Here is a 19149-nt window from a genome sequence, read left to right on the forward strand (position 1 = left end):
GTTTGCCTGGGGGTCCTCAGAGTCAGCCTTACACCCAGTCTAAGCGTGCAAACCGGGTGCCAGTCCGTGCCGGTAACCGGATGCTGCTTCACGGCACAACTGAAGCAGCAGACACGTCAAGTCCTTCGTGGGAATTGTGTTTAGCGTACGCAACCCGCGAAGTCCTAAGCACAGACTCACCGAATGAAGCTACACGAAGAAACTTCACTCGACCGTCGGTACTGAACTTACCTTTCCGTCCTGCAGTTACAGACACACTGACTGAGCTCGAGACAGAACTCACCGCTGTATGAGGCCGAAGGCGCGGATCTTTAGAACGCGCGCCACTATGACGTCACACTGGCTGCTCTCTTCAGGGTCTCATGAAAATGCGTATAAATAGTACGCCAAATAAAAACAAAAATAAGGCGGCTCTGTAGTTTCCAGTGATGTACAGTATGCTCTCAGTGTTCTGTAGCCTTCTAGTGTAATATTATCAGCTCACGTGTATGCTGATTCGCATGTTGAACGTCGATTGGCTGTTGGGCCTGTGTGTGTGTAGACAGTTGTTCAGAGTAAATGATACAAGTTAGAGCTCTGAGTCTTTTTTTGGTATGACACTATTTAGAGTGACTACACAAGAATAATAGTTTTACTATATTTGGTAAATATTAATGCATAATGTGCATTGAGTGTGCATTGATTACTACGCATTTTATTCTGGGGAGTGATAAAGAAATAACACTAATACGTTTTTCTTGAGTTTAACCCTGAGGTATTCCTTACTTGGGTCACACTCACTGGGTAACTCCTTAAGTGTAACCTATCAACTAAATAAATGTACTATATTTTAGCTTAATAATATTTATTTAATGTTTTGATGAGATATACTAAATAATATCTGTGCAGTAATTATTACCCATTGATGACCATATAAAATGTGTAGTTAATTGTTCTAGGCTGATATTGTTTTGGTGTTCTGTTTTAATATAGAACTTGCTATTTAAGTTATAGCTAATACTGGTTGTTATTGTTTTGGTGAATGTCTGTTTGTCAGATTATAAAAAGTGTGCCCCTCTACGAAGCGAAGAAATGCTCCCTCCACCCATTTCTATGTAGGGGGCCGGCTTCCCGTGTTTGCCTGGGGGTCCTCAGCCTACCCATCGCGTAGCATATACACGCCAAAGTCCATTTTTGCGTATCAATACCACGAGTTTTAGTTTTTATTTGGCGTACTATTTATACGCACTTTCATGAGATCGGGTTGCTTCAGGAGATGCATCTTTCAAACTGTAAGCCTATTTTTTATTTGTTTATTTATTTATGTTTTGTATTCTTTAGAAGAGTTAAAACATTATTTGAATACAATTTCACTTTCTTTTAACAAAAAAGTACCCAGAACGTGGACAATTTGCACGGCTTATAAACTCTTTAATCAATGTGTAATCTTTTTTAAATGTAATGTTTGATCTTCAATGCCTCTTTCTTTTTCCTTCTTATAATATACTTTAAAACAACTTGATTAACACAATAATTGCTGGACAAAATGTCAAATGTTGTCCATGTCCTCTACTCACCAAGGTAGTGTGGTTCACAACAGCACTCTATGTACTTGACATTGATTTACATAGGCTAGTTAGGCTAAGCTGTAGGGTTTAAAGAGGTCATATGATGCTGCTAAAAAGAACATTATTTTGTGTATAAAACACATTTGTTTTTGTATCTTAATGGGGACTTTCCATTGACTGTACAGTATGTGAAACCACACACACACACACACATTCCTATACTTAAGTCATCTAAGTCTGAATAATCTAATGTTTTAAATGTATTTTTAAAAATGTTTTTAAAGAAGAACAAATATACAGAGACGAGGACACAAAACTCACAAGCACACATTTTTGCCTTCCTTCTTTTTTTTTGATAATCACTTAAAAATCCCACTTTTCTTATTTAGCACTGAAACTTCAAAAGCCAAGTATATTCTTTGAGATGATCTTTTCTTGTTTACCACTTGTATGATATCACTTTTGCACTTGATCAGCGTGTCCGTTTAATGGCATGTGCTGTATATCACACATAGTTCTTTATGGCATAGCCACTGTGAGTGTCAGTCTTTGTTAAGGTGTATCTCGGTGAGTAGTTGTGCCGCTCTGGTGGGCAGCTGGTGCAGAGAACCGCCCCACCGACGAACAGAAAGCCCGCCGTGACCCAGCCCACATAGAGCGCCGCCCCCATCTCCCTCTTCAACGCTTCATGCACGATGGGATTATGAAAGTCTCTGATGATGGAGTCGGCCGTCCAGGATTCGGGCACCACAGCGGTCAGTCCAGAAAGCATGAAGGTGATCTCAGAGACCACCACGATCCGTGCTTTGGCTCGTGGGTTACTGAGGCAGTTCGTGCAATCAGCCCCAACCAGAAAGATGAGGAAAGCCAAGCAGGCCAAAGCCATGGTGGTCACGACTAGCCCACGCGCCGCCTGCAGGGAAGGATCCAAATCCAGCAGCGCGTCGTAGAGTTTACACTGCATCTGACCGATGCGCTCGTACACACACGTCATCCACAGGCCCTCCCAGAAGACCTGAGCCACCACAATGTTCGTGCCGATGAAGGCCGTCACCTTCCACATGGGCAGAGCGCAGATGATGATGGTTCCTGCAAAGCCCATCATTGAAAGAATGATTCCCAAGACCTGCAGAGCCATGGAGGGGCTGGAGACGATAGAAAACAGAGACAACCATTAGAAAATTCTTGATTTATTTCTGAGAAACAATGTTTTAAATAATGAAACAGATGTGATTTAGTTGCAGCACTAGCATTTGAATGGCTTTCTCTCGTTAGGGGGCAGTATATCAAACTACAGGTGACGTTTAATTAGAATTTGTGTTTGGAGCGTGAATGAAACCGATACTGACTGAGGAGCAGATTTCTCAACAGAGAGCTGGAGAGGTGCTTGTCATGCTTTTATTTCTGTCTTTGACATCACGTGTTTACATCTCTAAGAATGCAATGCATGTGCTCCGACATAAAAGCATTTGTATGTGCTTTCCTTAAAAGAATACATGACATTTCCTTGAAGTGTTGACCAGAAATAACCCTGTGACTTGGGACTGTTGCGGAGGGAAAATAAGAAATGTAACAAATGAGGCTTTCATTGTAAGCAAGGCCAGGTTGTTTGTGTGTATAAGCCTGAGAACTGTGTAACATGAGCCTTGTAAGGAAGGCTAGGCGGGAGAACTGGTTCTCAGTTTAACTGAAACTCCTTAACTCTGTTTATATTAACTATATATTAACAAAACATAGCTGTATATTAACTACATATTAACTAAAAATAGCTGTATATTAGCTATTATATTATCTAGCTGTAGTCTAACAGAAATTGATTAAAAAAAATAGTTATGCATCATCTTGTTCTCAGCGTGCACGTGGTTTGTTCGACTGACTAATGCTATCAGTAGGTTTTCCTGAACAGCAGGTTTTCCTAGTGTTGTGTACTGTGTGTTCCAATCCCCCACACACAGAAAATGGAATGAGAGTGAACGCAGTAAAGCAAAATAATAAAAAATAAATCCTAATAAAATAGAAAAACACCAAAAATGTAGGAAACATGTTTAATTCACATACAATTCAAATAAAATGTCTCAAAAAGGGCTCATTAGCAAAACATTCTCCACAGCAACTGTTTATGCCTGTATGGCCCATCATGTAGTGACACAGATGCATAATCTTGAACCAAATTCTGATTAATGACATGTTCTTCTGCATGTAAACATGGCCACTGCGTTACCTAGAAGAGCTGAAAGAATGTTAATTAGAAGATTTTATTTATTTTTTTTATCTTGCTGGCAAATATTAAAAAATGATTTCCGTCCACCACTGGGTTCTCTTTCACCACTAAGCAGCATAAGTTTATTTTTTGGCTGTAAATTCAGTCTCACAAGGGCTTTCTCTCGTTAGGGGGCAGTATATCAAACTACAGGTGACGTTTAATTAGAATTTGTGTTTGGAGCGTGAATGAAACCGATACTGACTGAGGAGCAGATTTCTCAACAGAGAGCTGGAGAGGTGCTTGTCATGCTTTTATTTCTGTCTTTGACATCACGTGTTTACATCTCTAAGAATGCAATGCATGTGCTCCGACATAAAAGCATTTGTATGTGCTTTCCTTAAAAGAATACATGACATTTCCTTGAAGTGTTGACCAGAAATAACCCTGTGACTTGGGACTGTTGCGGAGGGAAAATAAGAAATGTAACAAATGAGGCTTTCATTGTAAGCAAGGCCAGGTTGTTTGTGTGTATAAGCCTGAGAACTGTGTAATATGAGCCTGTGAGGAAGGCTAGGTGGGAGAACTGGGTTTCAGTTTGTTTATATTAATTATGAATTCAAATGAGTCAGACAGAGAAAGAAGCACTTGTGTCACATTACCCATTCATGCTTATAACTCTTTGTACAGAAAGAAGAAGAAACACGCAATACAGGTGAAATACACGTCATGGTGTCATCAGAATAATAAAAATAAAAACAAATATCAATAAAATGAAGTGAAATAAAATAGAAACACCAACAACGATTTAGGAAGCATGTTTCATTCATATAAAACTTACATAAAATGTCTTAAAACGGCCCATCAGCAAAACATTCCACAGCAGCTACTTATGTATGGCCCATCACTGAGCAGCATACGCTTATTTTTTGGCAGTAAATTCAATCTCACAAAAACAAAACCAGCCATATGCTAGGAAACACCCATACAGGATAAAAAATGAAAATAAATAAATGAACGAATCAGTGAATGTATGTATTAAAATATACAAAATATGGCCTAGAAATGTGTTTGCTAAAAATGTGTTTCCATAAATATGCATAATCTTGAACCAAATTCTGATTAATGACATGTTCTTCTGCATGTAAACATGGCCACTGCGTTACCTAGAAGAGCTGAAAGAATGTTAATTAGAAGATTTTATTTATTTTTTTTATCTTGCTGGCAAATATTAAAAAATGATTTCCGTCCACCACTGGGTTCTCTTTCACCACTAAGCAGCATAAGTTTATTTTTTGGCTGTAAATTCAGTCTCACAAGTCAAAAGCAACCATATGCTAGGAAATACCCATAAATAAATAAATAAATAAATAACAAAAAAATAAAAATTTGCTAAAAAAATATGTTTCATAATATATTTACGTAAATATATTTTCTACCGATATATTTTTGCCAATTTTTTTGAAAAACTATTTTAAAGTATAGATTTTTTTAAAGGCAGTTAAGAAATTATTTTCAATCCAGAAAATACACATTTGAACAAAAACTTTATTTGTTGTCTATAACATGTGTGTACATATATTTGAAAAAATTTATAAAAAAAAAAATTAATCATTAATGAATCAGTATAATTCTAGATTTGATCTCTAGTAGGCTATTCCGTCCACATTTGCATTTAGACTAAATGTCGGCCACTGCAAGATTGGAAAAGTATTTTCCTGCACCTGAAATACATTTTAAAATATAATTTGGTATATGAAGGTTGAAACTAAACATATTTTAAATTTCAAAAATATATGTAATTTAACTTCATTGTTTACAACATACAGTATATTTAACATATATTTAAAAATGTATTTTAATTTTTTTTATTTTTTGCTGTTTGGGCATGTTTAACTCACATAAAACCCCACATTATTACTGAAAAACAAGTGCTTTTGCACTTGAGAGAATTCAAAATGTTCAAAAGTGCTGCAAGAATTTCTCCTGCACTATTCTGTCATTTCAAAACACATCACAAAATTATCTTTCAGATCGTTTCAAATGGTGTCAGGTGGTCTAGATGTAGGTCTTGGGAGGAGTTGTAGAGCGTGATACTGGCGCTGTGTGGCTGAGAACAGTGTCGACCCCACTGGATGGCTTTGACATCTTTACAGGATTGTATATGACAGATGTTGAGCAGTTCTCTTTTGGTGGACAAGAACTGCAAAGCAGCCCCCCTCCCAGCACCAGGAGGAGCCCTGCGGCCCAGCCGAGGTACAGCGAAGCCCCCAGCTCCCTGCGCTGAGCATCCAGTAACAGGGGATTGTAGAAGTCGTTTACTATAATGACAGCAGTCCAGGACACAGTGATAAGACACAAAACTCCAGAGACCATCAGAACCAGCCCAGAAACAATGGATGCTTTCACTTTTCCTTGTTCTTCAGCTATGAAGTCGGTGCATTTCCCTGAGACGAGCGCCACGAGAATCCCAGCGATGCCCACCACGATGGAAAACACCATCAGGACGCGAGCAGTCTTCAGATCGGGGCTCAGCGCCAGCATGGAGTCGTAGACCTTACACTGCATCTGTCCTGTGCTCTCCACCACACAGCTCATCCAGATCCCCTCCCAGAAGATCTGAGAGGTCACAATGTTGGTGCCAATGAAGGCTGTTACTCTCCACATGGGTAGGGCGCACACAATTATCACTCCAATCCAGCCGAACAGGGCCAGGATGCAACCCAGTAACTGCATGCCCACAGATGCCATCTCAATATCAGTCTTTCCAAAAGCTAAATCTGTCTGTAGGAGGTAAACGCACTGGATTCAGAAAAACGCATGCTATTCCCAAGTGAGAATATGCACAAACTGAGGCAAAGCAGCTGTGTGAGATTCTGTGTGTTTGAGACAATAAAGGGGTTTTAAATATACGAGAGATCGGTTTACGGTCCTTTGTCACTTTCTAAAGGGAGGAATACACGTTTCCAAGTCCAGAAACGTAAGGAGATCTGTAAAATAATCCATGTGACATCAGTGGTTCATCCGCAATTATACGAAGCTACGAGAATACTTTTTGTGCACAAAAGAAAAAAAAAAGACTTTATTCAAGAATTGTCACCCTGTAGCGCCATTTTGGAGAGTATCAGCTGGAAGTAAACAGCGTATGCTGTTCTGTGTCAGCTGCGTCACACCGGATCTGTTTCCTACTTGGTTGTGATTTGATCTGAACGAAAACAGCTTATCCGCGTGACGTAGCTGACACAGAACAGCATACGCTGTTTACGTCCAGCTGATAATATCTTAATTTGTGTTCCGAAGATGAACGGAGGTCTTACAGGTTTGAAACGACATGAGAGTGAGTAATTAATGACAGAATTTTCATTTTTGGGTGAAATATTCCTTTAAATAAACTTGTTTAGAAACATACTGAAAGCTTTCTACAGGTTGAATTCAGTGCTGCTATATTTATCCAGGTTCATGTGAAGTACAGCATTTTATGTTAAGATATAAATGTTTTACAAAAGTACGTGACCCACATCCTATTGTTAACATCCAGACAAACGCCTTTGCTAGTATCACCACTGACATCTTGACGAACCGGTTTGGGAGGACCTGAAACCTAAGTTTCAGCAAAACAACTTCAGAGTGTTTTGGTTGGAATAGAGATTCAGTGTTTTTCATTGAAATATTAAAAATGTTCAAACGTCCTGCTTCTGTGAAATAATTAAATTCTGTGCAAACCTTTTTTTTTTTTTTTCTTAAAAATGTGCTAATTTGCTGAAATGTATGCATATGAATCTCAGGGATGGATTGTGTTTTTGGCATGCCCCAGGCATAGATATTTCAAAGAGGCCCATTAGCAATGCATTCAACTGTTTATAACTTTATGGCCCATCATATAGTAAAGACACAAACACATAATCAGAATTTGACCAAATTCTGATTAATAACATAATATTCTTATGCATACTATAAACATGGCCATTGCCTTCCCTGAAAAGTGCGGAAAGAATTTGTATATGTGGGTGCAGCTTTAAAAAAAATCTGTTTCTCCTTCCTCCTTCTCCTCTCCTCCTACAATTCAACCTCATAATAACAAAACCAACCATATGCTAAAGTGTTAACATAGCTATATTATTGCCGTCAAATAATAGTTTTCCAAAATACAATTCTAATCATTGCACTGTTTCAGTGTCTGATTAGGACTAAATATTACTGAATAAATATTACTAAAGAAACAATGTTTTATTTTTCTTAGTGGGTCTAATTTTGTCTAAATTTCTCTGAATGAAGTGGAGACAGACTAAACATGTATTATAGTTGTTTATTAGTTTTTACAGCAAAATATAGACAGCATTGCTAAAAACTGGTTTTACAGGTCTTTGCCAACATCTCTGTTAATATTGTCAACATTTTAGTCACCATCAGAGGTTTCTTTGATGTGAGAATATTCAGTATTTTCACACTATTATTATGAAATGATGTCAAAGCAGTATCAATAAATTGTTTTACACAAACATTTCTTTTAATAAACAAACAGTAAGACAAATTTACTGATCAAGACATCTTTGTGCAAAAAATGCTAATTTATGTTTGAAAAAATGTAGAAGGTTAATGCACATTTTATAAAACCATTGCCATTGTAATTTATTAACAGTCAGTTATCTATAATGATTAATGGAACTATTCATATTGTCATATTAAACATATATTACAAGACCATCTGGTTTCTGAAAAACACAGTTAACATTTTAGAAAATTGTATTCCCCGAGTTAGATTCCTCTCATCAAATTATAAATGCACACTTTCTCTTTCAGTGATCTGTAGAATCACAGCACAAAATCTCAGTAGATAAACTATGCCATATCAGACACTGTCCTTCCTTCGTTTCTCCTTGGGAAAGAATTCACAGATGGGAATAAAAAGGTTTTACGAAAAAAGGGTCTTTGTAAGAAAAAAGTCTTTGTGTGTTTGATCTCCTTCAGACGTAGGCTCTGCTGGTGGCAGTGGACCGTGGCTGAGAGTACTTGATGTTGTAGTTGTCCTCTTTAGGCGGGCAGGAGCTGCACAGAATACCTCCTCCCAGGATCAGCAGCGCAGCCGCACCGAATCCGATATAGATGGAAGGCCCGAGCTCCCTTCTTTGGGCATCTGTGAGAATGGGATTGTAGAAATCCCTGACGATGGTGTTAGTTGACCAGCAGACGGGGACCAGGACCAACACTCCGGCGATGATGAAGATCACACCACTGGCGATAGCCACCTTTGTCTTGCTGTCTTCCCTCTCAACAAAGTTTGTGCATTTTCCACCGGCAATCCCCAGGACGAGCCCAAAGATGCAGATAATGATGGCGATGATCACAAGCGCCCGAGCAGCCTGCAAGTCCTGAGGTAAAGCCAAGAGCGAGTCGTAGATTTTGCACTGCATCTGCCCTGTGCTCTGGACCACACAGTTCATCCACAAGCCCTCCCAGATGATCTGTGCTGTCACGATGTTGGCTCCAATGAACGCAGACATCTTCCACATGGGAAGGGCGCAAACAATAATCGCTCCCAAGAAACCAATAATGGCCAGAGACAGGCCTAGGATCTGTCGACACATAGACACCATTTTCACTCGTTTGCTCGGCTTCGTTGGCTTAGAAATAAGTGTTTGCTCCTCTGTTAATCGTAGTAATGACTTCTGTTCCTAGCCTTCAGAGTTTTAAGATTGTCTCAGAAGGGAGGAGTCGAAGTCGGATCGGCCTGAAACCAGGTTAAGGTGAATTTTCAAGCCTGACCAGATTCCCCAGCAGGGAATGACGATACAGCGGCTAGTTTCGGTGAGATGCGCATCAACGAGGAACTGAACAATAAAGTGTCACATAAATACAAAGGGACCAAGTCATTAACCGAAAGGATTTAGTTGATATCATACACAAACTTGTTGAGCCTCAAAACAAAAATATGAAGCTAAAAATAAGGCTAAAAAAATATAAGCCATCCATACACCATTGATGGCAGGATGAATTAAATGCTTCTTGAATATACATGACTTTATTTTTCTACTACTGTAATTAAAACATAAACCAATGCTACATTGCCATTGGATTGAATTTGTTTCCTGTTTATATCCAGGCAGAATTCACTGTGCTTTCCAAGTAAAATTTACAATACAATTGCATCAACACTTTTCTTTAAAATTAAATGGCCGTTTTAATCACGTTTTTGTCCATTTGACAGCTGGGCGATAAAGGATTAATGCAATAGTTTTAGATAATGAAGAATAAATGTATAAATGAAACTCTGAGATCATTTATAATAATCAAGAAATATATTTATTGACAAGACAATGTAAAGATCCAAAGCTATACATATTGTCAAACTATTCACCAGTGGAGAAGCAAAGTTACACATTCTTTTGAAAAAAAAAACATCAGAAAAGGCATGATTTGCAAAAGTGAACAACACAACAGTACTTGCAAAGGTCACCTACTCTGTTGAAACATACATATATACAGAGTTCATTAGCATTACATCATCTCTACCAGTATAACTTGAATGAGAGGAGAAAGAGGACAAACAAGATTTTCCAATCCATCTTCATTCAAAGGCTAGCAAAGAATAAGACACTCCAAGCAAGTCATACATACATTTATTATACATACATTTATCAAGAAATATATTTATTGACAAGACAATGTAAAGATCCAAAGCTATACATATTGTGAAAACTATTCACCAGTGGAGAAGCAAAGTTACACATTCTTTTGAAAAAAAAAACATCAGAAAAGGCATGATTTGCAAAAGTGAACAACACAACAGTACTTGCAAAGGTCACCTACTCTGTTGAAACATACATATATACAGAGTTCATTAGCATTACATCATCTCTACCAGTATAACTTGAATGAGAGGAGAAAGAGGACAAACAAGATTTTCCAATCCATCTTCATTCAAAGGCTAGCAAAGAATAAGACACTCCAAGCAAGTCATACATACATTTATTATACATACATTTTATTTAACCAAACACTGAAATAAGTAGAGATTTAATAAAAAAATGTTTCAGAAAGTGTCAGTTAAAATTATTGTTCATTAGCTAAAGATATTGTCCTGGAACAGGTGAGTAAGTTGGGGGTGGATATGGTTTGTTAGGAACATAGGCTCCAGTATATACAGCACTCGGTGCGTATGTTTTGGCAGGCAAATAAGATCCAGGAGGCCCATACATAGGTCCTTGGTAGGGGTACATGCCTGGGTATTTTGGATACATATCTTCACTTGGTGGGCAGGAAGTACACAGAATGATTCCTCCAAACAGAAGAAACCCTGAGGCGCCCCAGCCAATGTATATGGATGCCCCAAGCTCCCTCTTTTGGGTCTCGATTGTGAGAACGCTCTGGAAATCTGAGATGGTGTATGCTGAGGACCAGCAGACTGGAATAAGACAGATGACACCAGCTACAATACACAGGATGCCTCCCAGGATCAGCACTTTGGCCATGGAGGACTCTTTCTTCAGACAGCTGCTGCACTGGCCTCCCACAAACGTCAGTAGCATTCCAATGAAGCCGATCACTATTGCGATGACGGTCAGTGCACGTGCCGCTTGCAAGTCCTGGGTCAGTCGCATGATTGAGTCTTGGACTTTACATTGCATCTGTCCAGTGCTCTGCATCACACAGTTCATCCACAAGCCGTCCCAGACGATCTGGCCCGTGACGATGTTGGCACCGATGTACGAAGTGACGCGCCACATGGGAATGCCACAGCAGACACATATGCCAACAAAACCAATGAAGCACAGGATCTGGCCGGAAACCTCTTTAGCAATCCTCCCCATGTTGAAGCTGCTGGTGTTGTCAAACTCAAACGCAGCTGCTGGTCTGGTCTTAACCCATAGGTGTCTGAGAAACAAGCAGGAAGTGATGGCCTGTTTGATTTAGACACAGGCACTGGGAGGAGTTTTGCATATCTGTTTGGTTAATCCTGCTGAACAAGAATCCAAAGAAAGATTCTTCAGATATGCTGCTTGCTCAGTGCTTTCCATGAAGACACATTCAGATATGGTTTTGGCTGCATGAAACTGCTGTCTTGTCTTTCTTAACTGTGTCAAAGATAATGTCATTGACTTCATCCTTGTGAACAAAGATTTGAACATTCTCTCAGATGAGTGGAAACGGGTTTAAAGTTAATGAACACTGGTGTTTAACAAGATATAAAATTAAATCGAAATTTTAAAGAGGTGAAATACTGTAAAAATTATACATTATTCAGTACATTTGATTTATGTTACCAGATGCAGTAGCAGAAATTAAGTACATTTAAAAAAAATTGCTTAATTGCTTAGACATATCTTGAGCTCAAGATGTTTCATAGTCAAGATAACAGTGAGTTTTTAGAATGTTTAGGCTTTATTTTAGGTTAGAATATTATAGTGCAAGACGTCTTTTAAGTGCCTTCAAAGAACATTCAGAGTATTTATGGGCCCATTAATCATTACACAACATGCCTTGAGTTTTCATCACTGGAATTAGAATCTCAGTAATAATAAGCAGTTGCAACTGTTGAGTAATGACATAGAAATTCCAGTGAATGTGGAACATGTCACATAAACATCCTGTATATTAATTGGGCTAATGGTCATATGCTAAGTAGTTGCACTGAGCCAAGAGACAAAAATTCTGATGTTTTGATTACTAGGGATCAGATTTTGCCATAACATTTAAACCATGTGTCTTATTTATTTATTTATTTATGTATTTGAAATAATATTGGATTAATATGCTTTAATTAATACCTTACATCACAGTTGTAATGCTGACGGTGGTTGTAGTGTAGCGCATGCGTACAAAGTAAACAGTCTTTATTTAAATCCACAAGGAAACACTGGAGATCAACAGAAAGATAATACACAGCAAAATCCCCAGAGTTAAATCAACTCTGCTCAGAGTACATATTGTCCCAATCTACTGAGTGTTAAAGTAACACTCTGAGAGGAACGCAGATTACGACATGGTGTGTAAGGCATTAAAAGGTCAGTCAAGTAATGAGGAGCCAGATCATGCAAAGTCTTGTATGTTAGCATAAGGATTTTAAAATCAATACAAACACAACTGGAAACGGAGGGAGGGAGAGCTTCATTTCTGTGGCTCTCTGCCTGTCTGTGATGTGCTGATGAATGTGTGCTACACCAGTGTTTCCCAACCACTGTGCCGGTTGACTGATGTGCCATGGAAAATTATCAAAAACTTTCTATCGCTATTATATTTCGTTATTATTATTTTAAATCAGTGCTATTGGTAATCTTTTTTTTTTCTGTTTGAGGGTTTTACAAATATTTAACCAATGAAATGCAATCAAAAGAGCTTGTGGCTAAACCTCGAATGCCATTGGATCCTCAAATTGTCAGTCAAACCTCATAACTCCACCCCGCCTCCATTCAGAATGAAGTGCCGCGACTAGCAGTTTGAAGACAGACGTCTACTTCTTTGCAATGCAAGGGTAAATAAAGAACAGTGTTTTCTTTACTCAAGAAACACTGTCTATAAAGGCTAATGTTGAAATATCCTAAATGTTATCCTAAATGTTTAAATATCCTGCGCATAGCAGTTCATCTTTTATATCAGGAGATTTTGGCCAAATATATTAAACAACAAGAAAAACGGAGTGCCCTTATAGCTACAATAAACTTTATGACATGTAAATTGATGGAAACGTAATGCGATTAATTTACTGCTTCAGATGCAGCCATTCAAATGACAGACAAAACACATAGGCTAACTCTGTCATTCGCTGGTCAAAAACCTCCTTAACTCTATTTGAGCATGGATTTCAGAAAAGGTTTCTGATCATAAATAAAGCCAAAATACCAACTCTTGACTGGTGTGCCATGGGATTTTTTCCTCATCAAAACTGCCGCGGCAAGTTTGGGAAACACTGCTACACTGCTGTGCTGTGCGCCATGCATGCTTGCGCTGAGACGCGGAGGGGAGAAAGGCATCGGAACTCGACAGTCTCAACATTTCCCAACCTGACCTGATATTCTGAGTTTTTATTTGTTTGACAAGGAAAGCTGTGCGCAAACAGAAACACGCATACACAAACATATACACATAAATTAATTCATTAAAAAACAAACAAACAAAAAAAACTCCCCAGAAAAAGGGCACTTTCTCTTTAGGAAGCAAAAGGGCAGGTGCTCAAGCCCCCTTTGATGTCTATGTGTGCACGTGCCTGGCATACAGTTGGTGTTGGCGGTATGGTTCTGTTCTGGGCAAAACTCCCCATGCCTGTCCATGCAGCCATGCTTGGACAGAGAGCAGGGAGAGCAGCAAGTCAAACCCTTCGGGGGTACAGAACAGATCCAGTATATGCATACATAATTACAATTCACAATTTACATGAGTTGTAGAAAATACAAAATATATGATAGAGAATGCTTGCAATATAGTGAACTGTATAATATGAAGAGAGAGAGAGAGAGAGAAAAAAAATCAGATTAGATTACCGGTTCAGTTAGGTGGAGTTGGGGTTGGAGGAGGGAGTTGATTTGTGAGTAGTGATGCGATAGAAGAGAAGCTGGAGAATGGTAATTTAAATGGACCGCTGTGATAAGTGTCAAAACTGGATTGGTACACGTCAGGAACGGCTGACTATCAGCTGATGCAAGCTTGACTGACGTGGCCTGTCTGAACTAACGCTATGCTTGATTTTAGAGACTCCAGCGAGAAGACCATTACAATAGTCAACACGTGAAAAGACAAAATAATTTATCAACCTCTCAGCAACTGAGAAGGACAACATAGGATGTAAACGTGCTATATTTCTGAGGTGAAAAAAGGATGTCTTAACTGTATTCTGCACAAAAGTGACAGTGAAGTGAAGCATCAAAGATGACTCCAAGATTTTTTAGTTTGCTTTGAAACTCCAAGGCAACACCATCAACAGACAAAGTAAGAGAACCAGCATTTCGCAGTTGATGGGGAGAGCCGAGGAGCATAACATCCGTTTTGGAGATATTTAAAGTCAGAAAACTATTAGACACCCAATTCCTGATCTCAGTGATACAGTTAGAAAGATGCACAACGTCCACATGTTGACCTGGTCTTGAATGAATATAAATCTGCGTATCATCAGCATAGAAGTGATAATTAAGGTCAAGAGATCTTAGTAGTTGACCAAGTGGGTAAATATACATACTAAAAAGTAAGGGACCCAATACTGACCCCTGTGGGACACCTGTATGAACAGGACCAACCTTGGATCTATAGCCACCCATAAAAACAAATTGACTGCAGTCAGAAAGACCTGAACCAGTTAAGAACGGTCTCATAGACAAGATAACTCGCTTTCACACATTTCAGTTTGGCAAGATAGTTTAGGAAAACCCCAACCCCTAGTAAAATGCGTACAAGTTTATGTAAAAATAACACATTAAATAATGTAAGTAAGAATACATTACAGAAATGATCTCCTCCACTGAATAAAGCTGCGTCAGATTGCGCTGTTCTTCTGGGGTAAATCCCGACTTATTCCTCATAGCAGGTCCTCTTCCAAAAACGATGAAAAGTTGATGAATCTTTTTTTTTTGGTATCTATGTGATGAGTCAGTGTAGACAATAAAAGTAGACCCTTTAAGGATTCGATTGATGTCTTAGTCTTATCTGTATCTGAGTATTTTAGGTTCTTTTCTCTGTCATCAGGAAAAACTGCAAGTGAACGCGTCGGCGTGCAGAGGGTTAAAGACGCTGCATAAAATTTTAACTTTAGACAATAAATTTTGATTTCAAATTCAATATTGATTTTAGAACTGTTGAAATTATTTACAGTATGTAACAAGTACTTTAATTAAATGACCTAAAAATTAACAGTAATCCCTTACTTTACTTTTTTCATTGGATAAGTAATTTAATTACAGTAATGCGTTACACACAACACTGGCTATATAAACTGTTGTATTCTTTTTGTCGGGGGGATTCTCTGTGATTGGTACACTGTTAAAAATGTTTTGTGTTAAATTACAGTATATTCCAGGTTAATAATTGCATTACTTTCACAGAAGTAAAAGGTAAAGGGGGAGGTGTTGCTACAATTTATAACAATATTTTCAGTATTTATCAGAGGGTGGGCTTCAAGTATAACTCGTTTGAAGTAATGGTGCTTCATATAACATTATCCAGAGAAACAAGTGTTAATGATAAATCCCCTGTGATATTTGTACTGGCTACTTTATACAGGCCACCAGGGCACCATACATACTTTATTAAAGAATTTGCTGATTTTATATCCGAGTTAGTGCTGGCTGCAGATAAAGTTTTAATTGTTGGTGATTTTAATATCCATGTTGATAATGAAAAAGATGCATTGGGATCAGCATTCATAGACATTCTGAACTCTATTGGGGTTAGACAACACGTGTCAGGACCTACTCATTGTCGAAATCATACTCTAGATTTTAATACTGTCACATGGAAATTATGTTGATCGTGTTGAAATTATGCAGCCAAGTGATGATATCTCAGATCATTATTTAGTCTTGTGCAAACTTCATATAGCTAAAACTGTAAATTCTAATTCTTGTTACAAGTATGGTAGAACCATCACTTCTACTACAAAATACTGCGTTGTAAGTAATCTTCCTGATTTATCTCAAATCCTCAGCATATCCAATACCTCAGAACAACTTGATGATGTAACAGAAACTATGGACTCTCTATTTTATAGCATTTTAGATTACTCCTTTATGCTTAAGGAAGATTAAGGAAAACAGTCTGACACCGTGGTATAATGAGCACACTCGCACCCTAAAGAGAGCAGCCCGGAAAATGGAGCGCAGCTGGAGGAAAACAAAACTAGAGGTATTTCGTATTGCTTGGCGGGAATTGCAGGCCTGCTCTGCTGCTACAGGTGTTGACATTTCCCAACAGCACAGCAGTAATGACTTTATGAACTACGTTACTTCCAAAATCGATACTATTAGAGATAAAATTGTAACCATGCAGCCGTCAGCTACAATATTGCAACAGATAGTGTGCTATAGATCCCCTGAGGAACAATTCCACTCATTCTCTACTATAGGAGAGGAAGAATTGTATAAACTTGTTAAATCATCTAAACCAAAAACCTGTATGTTAGACCCTATTCCATCTAAGCTCCTAAAAGAGGTGCTTCCAGAAGTCATAGATCCTCTTCTGACTATTATTAATTCATCATTGTCATTAGGATATGTCCCAAAAACGTTCAAACTGGCTGTTATTAAGCCTCTCATCAAAAAACCACAACTTGACCCCACACCTGTAGTTAATTACAGACCGATCTCGAATCTCCCTTTTCTGTCTAAGATACTAGAAAAGGTAGTATCCTCACAATTATATTCCTTCTTAGAGAAAAATGGTATCTGTGAGGATTTCCAGTCAGGATTTAGACTGTATCATAGTACTGAGATTGCTCTCATTAGAGTTTCAAATGAACTGCTCTTATCATCGAATCGTGGTTGTATCTCTCTATTAGTGCTACTGGATCTTAGCACTGCGTTCGACACTATTGACCACAACATTCTTTTGAATAGACTAGAAAACTTTGTTGGCATTAGTGGAAGTGCATTAGCATGGTTCAAATCTTACTTATCTGACCGCCATCAATTCGTAGCAGTGAATGAAGAGGTATCATATCGATCACAAGTACAGTATGGAGTACCTCAAGGCTCAGTACTAGGGCCATTACTCTTCACGCTTTACATGTTACCCTTGGGAGATATCATCAGGAAACACGGTGTTAGCTTTCACTGTTATGCTGATGATACTCAGCTCTATATTTCTTCGCAGCCCGGCGAAACATACCAATTTGAAAAACTAGCGGAATGCATAGTCGATATAAAAAACTGGATGACGAGTAATTTCTTGCCGCTAAATTCTGAAAAAACAGAGGTGTTAATTATCGGATCTAAAACCTCTGCATGTAATAACTTAGAACACTGTCTAACACTTGATGGCTGCTCTGTCAATTCTTCGTCATCAGTTAGGAACCTAGGTGTGCTATTTGATAGCAATCTTTCCTTTGAAAGCCAAGTTTCTACCATTTGTAAAATTGCATTTTTCCATCTCAAAAATCTATCTAAATTACGACCTATGCTCTCAATGTCAAATGCAGAAATGTTAATTCATGCGTTCATGACCTCAAGGTTAGATTATTGTAATGTTTTATTGGGTGGTTGTTTTGCACGCTTAATAAACAAACTCCAGCTGGTCCAAAATGCAGCAGCTAGAGTTCTTATTAGAATCAGGATGTATGACCATATTAGCCCGGTTCTGTCAACACTGCACTGGCTCCCTATTAAACATTGTATAGATTTTAAAATCTTGCTTATAAAGCCCTGAATGGTTTAGCACCTCAGTATTTGAACGAGTTCTTATTGCATTATTGTCCTCCACATCCGCTGCATTCTCAAAACTCTGGCAATTTGATAAAACCTAGAATATCAAAATCAACTGCAGGCGGCAGATCCTTTTCGTATTTATCGCCCAAACTCTGGAATAACCTAACTAACATTGTTCAGGAGGTAGACACACTCTGTCAGATTAAATCTAAATTAAAGACCCATCTCTTTAATCTGGCTTACACATAACACACTAACACATTTCTAAAATTAAAATCCATTAAAGGATTTTTAGACTGCATTAATTAGGACAACCGGAACAGGGAACAGTTCTCATAACACCTGATGTACTTGCTACATCGTTAGAAGAATGGCATCTACACTAATTTTACTCTGTTTCTTCTTATTCCGAGGTCACCGTAGCCACCAGATCCAGTCTGTATCCAGATCAGATGGTCAATGCAATCACCCGGATCCAGTAAGTATCCAGCCCAGATGGTGGATCAGCACCTAGAGATGACCTCGACAGCCCTGAATGTCAGCGGAGATCAAGACAGCTAGATGAGCCCCAGAGACAGATCTCCAGTGAGGAACTGCCTTTAACTGAAAATGGAGTGTTTACTATTGTCATTTTGCATGATTGACAACCTATTTTCCTATTTAATGCTGTAAAATTGCTTTGACACAATCTGTATTGTTAAAAGCGCTATATAAATAAAGGTGACTTGACTTGACAGTAATTTCACAGTAGCACTTCTCTATCTAACTGCACTCTCAGAAATTTATTCTAAACAAACAGCATCATACTGTGTTTCTACAGTGCAGATGTACTCTGAAGGCACACAGCATGCAATGCAGCATGACTAGATCATGCTGAAGAGTTTTTTTTATTATTCTTGTTGGTTTTGTTTGTGCTATTGAACTTGTTTTAGTTCACTTTTAGCAGTAATGTTGGTTTATGTTGTAGTGTTGGTTTTATTTGTTGAGTGTTACCATTGTTGTGTTTTGTATGTCGAGGATTGATGCCACATGTTTCAAAGACATTCACATCAGTCGCTTC

The 19149-nt window shown here is 38.4% G+C and overlaps 4 protein-coding genes across 4 annotated transcripts; all 4 read right to left on the reverse strand.

Annotated features, from left to right (window-relative positions):
• Positions 1-2052: 2052 nt before the first annotated feature.
• LOC107744042 (claudin-4-like) lies at positions 2053-2685 on the reverse strand. The gene has a single exon (XM_016557511.1). The coding sequence runs from the start codon at positions 2683-2685 to the stop codon at positions 2053-2055; it is 633 nt and encodes a 210-aa protein (XP_016412997.1).
• A 3120-nt stretch (positions 2686-5805) lies between these two features.
• On the reverse strand, positions 5806-6498 carry LOC107744031 (claudin-4-like). The gene has a single exon (XM_016557500.1). It carries the CDS (start codon positions 6496-6498, stop codon positions 5806-5808), a length of 693 nt encoding a protein of 230 aa, XP_016412986.1.
• Positions 6499-8046: 1548 nt separating this feature from the next.
• On the reverse strand, positions 8047-9395 carry LOC107744043 (claudin-4-like). Its single transcript, XM_016557512.1, has one exon. The coding sequence runs from the start codon at positions 9339-9341 to the stop codon at positions 8712-8714; it is 630 nt and encodes a 209-aa protein (XP_016412998.1). The 5' UTR covers positions 9342-9395; the 3' UTR covers positions 8047-8711.
• Positions 9396-10459: 1064 nt separating this feature from the next.
• LOC107744044 (claudin-4-like) lies at positions 10460-11613 on the reverse strand. The gene has a single exon (XM_016557514.1). The coding sequence runs from the start codon at positions 11553-11555 to the stop codon at positions 10812-10814; it is 744 nt and encodes a 247-aa protein (XP_016413000.1). The 5' UTR covers positions 11556-11613; the 3' UTR covers positions 10460-10811.
• Between the last annotated feature and the right edge of the window lie 7536 nt (positions 11614-19149).

The sequence above is a fragment of the Sinocyclocheilus rhinocerous genome, unplaced genomic scaffold, assembly GCF_001515625.1.
Source record: "Sinocyclocheilus rhinocerous isolate Xijiao unplaced genomic scaffold, SAMN03320098_v1.1 scaffold407, whole genome shotgun sequence".
Classification (NCBI taxonomy): Eukaryota; Metazoa; Chordata; class Actinopteri; order Cypriniformes; family Cyprinidae; genus Sinocyclocheilus; species Sinocyclocheilus rhinocerous.

Bases quoted from the DNA above. Each gene is read 5' to 3' on its own strand.
- LOC107744044 (XM_016557514.1), bottom strand. From the start codon at position 11,555: ATGGGGAGGATTGCTAAAGAGGTTTCCGGCCAGATCCTGTGCTTCATT.
- LOC107744042 (XM_016557511.1), bottom strand. From the start codon at position 2,685: ATGGCTCTGCAGGTCTTGGGAATCATTCTTTCAATGATGGGCTTTGCA.
- LOC107744031 (XM_016557500.1), bottom strand. From the start codon at position 6,498: ATGGCATCTGTGGGCATGCAGTTACTGGGTTGCATCCTGGCCCTGTTC.
- LOC107744043 (XM_016557512.1), bottom strand. From the start codon at position 9,341: ATGGTGTCTATGTGTCGACAGATCCTAGGCCTGTCTCTGGCCATTATT.